General features: G+C 52.4%; 1 protein-coding gene across 1 annotated transcript; it reads left to right on the forward strand.

Annotated features, from left to right (window-relative positions):
• Positions 1-648: 648 nt before the first annotated feature.
• NEUTE1DRAFT_40414 (uncharacterized protein) lies at positions 649-3,359 on the forward strand (the record flags this gene model as incomplete). Its single annotated transcript, XM_009850551.1, has 4 exons — positions 649-860; positions 942-1,199; positions 1,725-2,351; positions 2,612-3,359. The coding sequence occupies 4 exons, from the start codon at positions 649-651 to the stop codon at positions 3,357-3,359; spliced, it is 1,845 nt and encodes a 614-aa protein (XP_009848853.1).
• Positions 3,360-3,762: the final 403 nt, after the last annotated feature.

Genomic DNA, 3,762 nt, shown 5'->3' on the forward strand with positions numbered 1-3,762 from the left:
CATTATTAATCTAGATTTTGACAAGAGGCAGTGGGAGATATTCACAGTTTGCACCTGGCATTTTTCGTGTGAATGATTTTCGGTAAAGCCAGTAGGACGACATGTCGAAACACCTGCATAAATGAACTGAACGGGAACTGGAGTAGGGAAAGAAGACAGCCCGAAGGCCGGGTGCTGGTCGACTCGGTTCGCAACGGAAATATGCGGACCTCCAAGCCGAGGTTAGATGGGCGAAAAGTAGAGAGGAAGGAACTATCAAAGACACGGTACTTGCCAACGTCGGTATGGCAAGAGGGCAAAGTCCCACAAACACCGTCCATGCCAGAAAGTCCCGGGTGGCGACACAGCTTCTTTTTTCTTTTTGCGATCACAATTGGCGTACCAAATGTCGAGTGTCCCTCTAGGGCTGAGACCGTTGTTGATGATAATCATGGCAAGTCACCGCCATCATCATCTCAGTCAGTGCTAACCTGTCGGGCATTCCGACGGGATGAAGTACAAGCTGGAGGTATATCTCGTTCCATTTCCTTCTCTGGCTCCCTAGTCTTCTTCTCCCAACAACGAAAGCCCAGTCTACTTTGAGTGTCTTCGCTACATTCCCTCCTTACATTGGTCCCTAGAGGTCGCACAACTGCGGACGAGTCAAGCATGAGGCAACAGTCATTCCCGCCCGATGCTGGTAGAGGAGGTCGTCTTAACTCCGATCGCCCAACATCAATCTTCACCTTCTCCGACCCCGTCCGATCAAGGCCACGGCCCGACCCGACCTCTTCCTCCAAAGAGCCACCGCCAAACAATGAAATCCGCACCCTCTTCAACGGGCACATCAAATTGCGCGGTCGAAATGACAATCTGCCTCAGTGATCCACTCTCCCTTTTCCCTCTCCCACCCTATTCACCTTCCACACCGACCCAACTGACACCCTTCTACCGACATACAGGAAATGGTGGCCTGCTTCGACCGCCATCCCCCTCCTCGTCGCCACCATCGGTCCGCTCTCCCACGTTCTGTCCATCGCTTCACTGGTAACCACCTGGAAAGTGACTCTTCCCAACTCCGGTATCCTGCCCGATGGCAAAGATGACAATGGAATTGGCATCCCGGACCCAAAGTGGGAGATCAACGCAAACATTGTTTCGCTGATTTGCGGATTTGCGGGCAACTTCTTCTTGTTGCTGAATTTCACAGGGAGGGTGAGGTACGTGGTTGCTATACCGGCGGCAGTGGGGGCGTGGATGTTTAGTTCGGGTATTGTGAGCTGTCCGTTTCCCTGAGTTGAGGTAGCGAGGTGGCTAACGGAAGCAGTTGGTTGCGATCCTCCTGGCGATGCATATTCATTCGCCGCCGGTTTGGCCCGAGATATACTCCCAGGGGTATTATCATGCCATCTTCTCAGCCTTCTTCTATGCTCTGGGGGCTTTTTTGTTGGCGATCAACATGCTTGGTTATCTGAGGGGGTATTACCCACAACAGTTCGACCTCGACGACGACCAAAGGACACTGATCTTGCAAACCATGCTGTTTTTCGTTTGGTTGGCGGGCGGAGGGGCGGTGTTTGCGTGGTTGGAAGACTGGCCTGGGGGTTTCTGTGATGGATTGTATTATTGTGATGTTGTGAGTCCTTCCTAACCTTCTCCCATGTACTTCTGTCAAAGGCTGACCATAAAAAGACGATCCTGACCATAGGCTTCGGCGACTTCGCACCCGCTACGACCGCCGGCAGAGCATTCCTCGTGCCTTTCCAAACTCTCGGTCTTTTGTTTCTCGGTCTGGTCATCTCCAGCATCAGCCGATTCGCCGCCAACATCTCGGCCGACAAGATCATCAAGCGACATCAGGAACACTCGAGACGGTCGACGGTGGGCATGTCAGTGACGAATGAGAAGGAGCTGAGAGAGAAGTTGGGTTTGCCGCCCAAAAGAAAGGTGAGCAACGCAAGGAGGCAAAGTGAAGGGAGGAGGGCGTTCAGTGCGAGGAGGTCATCGTTGGCGCAGTATGGTCGGTTGGTGGTTGCGGGCAGGTTGGTCACTTTTCGGCGGCATTCTCGGGCTGGGATCGGTGGTGCAAGCGAGGGCCAACTAGTCGAGAGGGCTGCTGACGCAAAAGGGGGAGAAAATGAGAGGCAGAGCAGAACCAAGGAAGAGGAGGCAAGGCAGAAGATGCTGAAATTTGACTTTGGTAATGATAAGGCAAAGGGGACTGAGGAGATTACGAGAAATGGCAGCGGCGAGAAATCTTCCTCACAGGACAAGAGAAAGGAAAGAAGACAGAAACTATTGCTTTTGAAGGAAGACAGGGATCGGTTCGAAACCATGAGGCAAATCCAAGACGAGACCAAGCGATGGAAGCAGTGAGATGGCTTCTCTCCTGTCACCTCCCATTAATCGTCTTGATCACTAACAGGGCGGCAGGTACTGGGCCCTCGCCATGGCCTTTCTAGCCTTCTCCATTCTTTGGGGGTTCGGTGCCGTCGTCTTCATGCTTACCGAAGCGCGAATATCGAGTCTTTCCTACTTTGACTCGCTGTACTTTTGCTGGGTGTGGCTACTCACCATTGGGTTGGTTCTTGTTTGCATCCCCCCTAGTGACCAAGACTAACCGCTGCGACAGATATGGCGACATTGCTCCCAAGTCCAACATCGGCAAGCCGTTCTTCATCGTCTGGTCGCTCATTGCCGTACCAATCGTCACCGTTCTCTTCCAAGAGATGTCGTCCACCGTCGTCAGAGCCGTCAACCGTGGTGCATTCAAGGTAGCTGACTGGACCATCATGCCGACCTCGAAGCGTGGAGTGCTAGACAAGTACATTCAGAAACATCCTTGGTTGCAGAAATTTGTCGGTAAAAGACAGGACGCGGAAGAGCCCTCATGTGAAGCTGGCGCGGGCACCGAACAGCCAGGAAACCTAGTTAGGCCAGCTGAGGGTCCTGACGAACAGGAAGAAGACCTCCCCTCGCTGCTCTCCCAAACTATCAAGTCGATAGCGCATGACCTCCGCTTCTCCCCTCAAAAGCGGTACTCGTACGAAGAATGGCAGCTCTTTACCCAGCTGATTCAGTTTACCCAGAGAGAAGATGACAGTCGGATGACATGGGACTGGCTGAGTGAAGATTCTCCGCTGCTGGCGGACATCACTGAAGCGGAGTGGGTGTTGGATCGCTTGTGCGAGTCACTTGACAGGTATACCCGCTCCAGTTCCCATCAGGAACCTCAGCCGCAACTAGAACATGGCAGAGAGGGCGAGGTCATAGATGCAGAACTAGATCCGCTGCGTATTGAGATAGAGCAGGGACCGCTTAATAACATAAAAGAGGAAAGTGAAAGAGGGAGAAGAAACCGGAACGTCTCACCAAGCTAAAAGGAGGATGTCAAGCCATACGTGTTTCAGGCGATGAGTAGATAATGTAAGCAAAGAAATTGGTCAGCCATATCATTTCTCCTCTGCATGAGCGTGTCCATTCGGAACCCGGGCCCCTGCAGTTTGCAAGTTGCTGGGTGAACTTGTAGAATCCAAAGGGATTGTGTAACAAGATCTCCTTGATAGCGTTGGGTGGCAAACGGCTGGATGCATCGGGGCTGATTTGATGCTGGCATACGGAGCGGAAGCAGACGAGACGGGAACGGCTCTAAGAGATGTTGAGATAAGCGAGGATGGTGAATCTGGGGATGGTGGTGATGTCGTCAAAACATGCCTGTTCGGTCAAGTGGACTGATGGCGGGTTGCAACATTGTCCTAAAGTATTAGGCTGTGATCAGTAGTA

This window comes from Neurospora tetrasperma (assembly GCF_000213175.1).
Source record: "Neurospora tetrasperma FGSC 2508 unplaced genomic scaffold NEUTE1scaffold_2, whole genome shotgun sequence".
Classification (NCBI taxonomy): domain Eukaryota; kingdom Fungi; phylum Ascomycota; class Sordariomycetes; order Sordariales; family Sordariaceae; genus Neurospora; species Neurospora tetrasperma.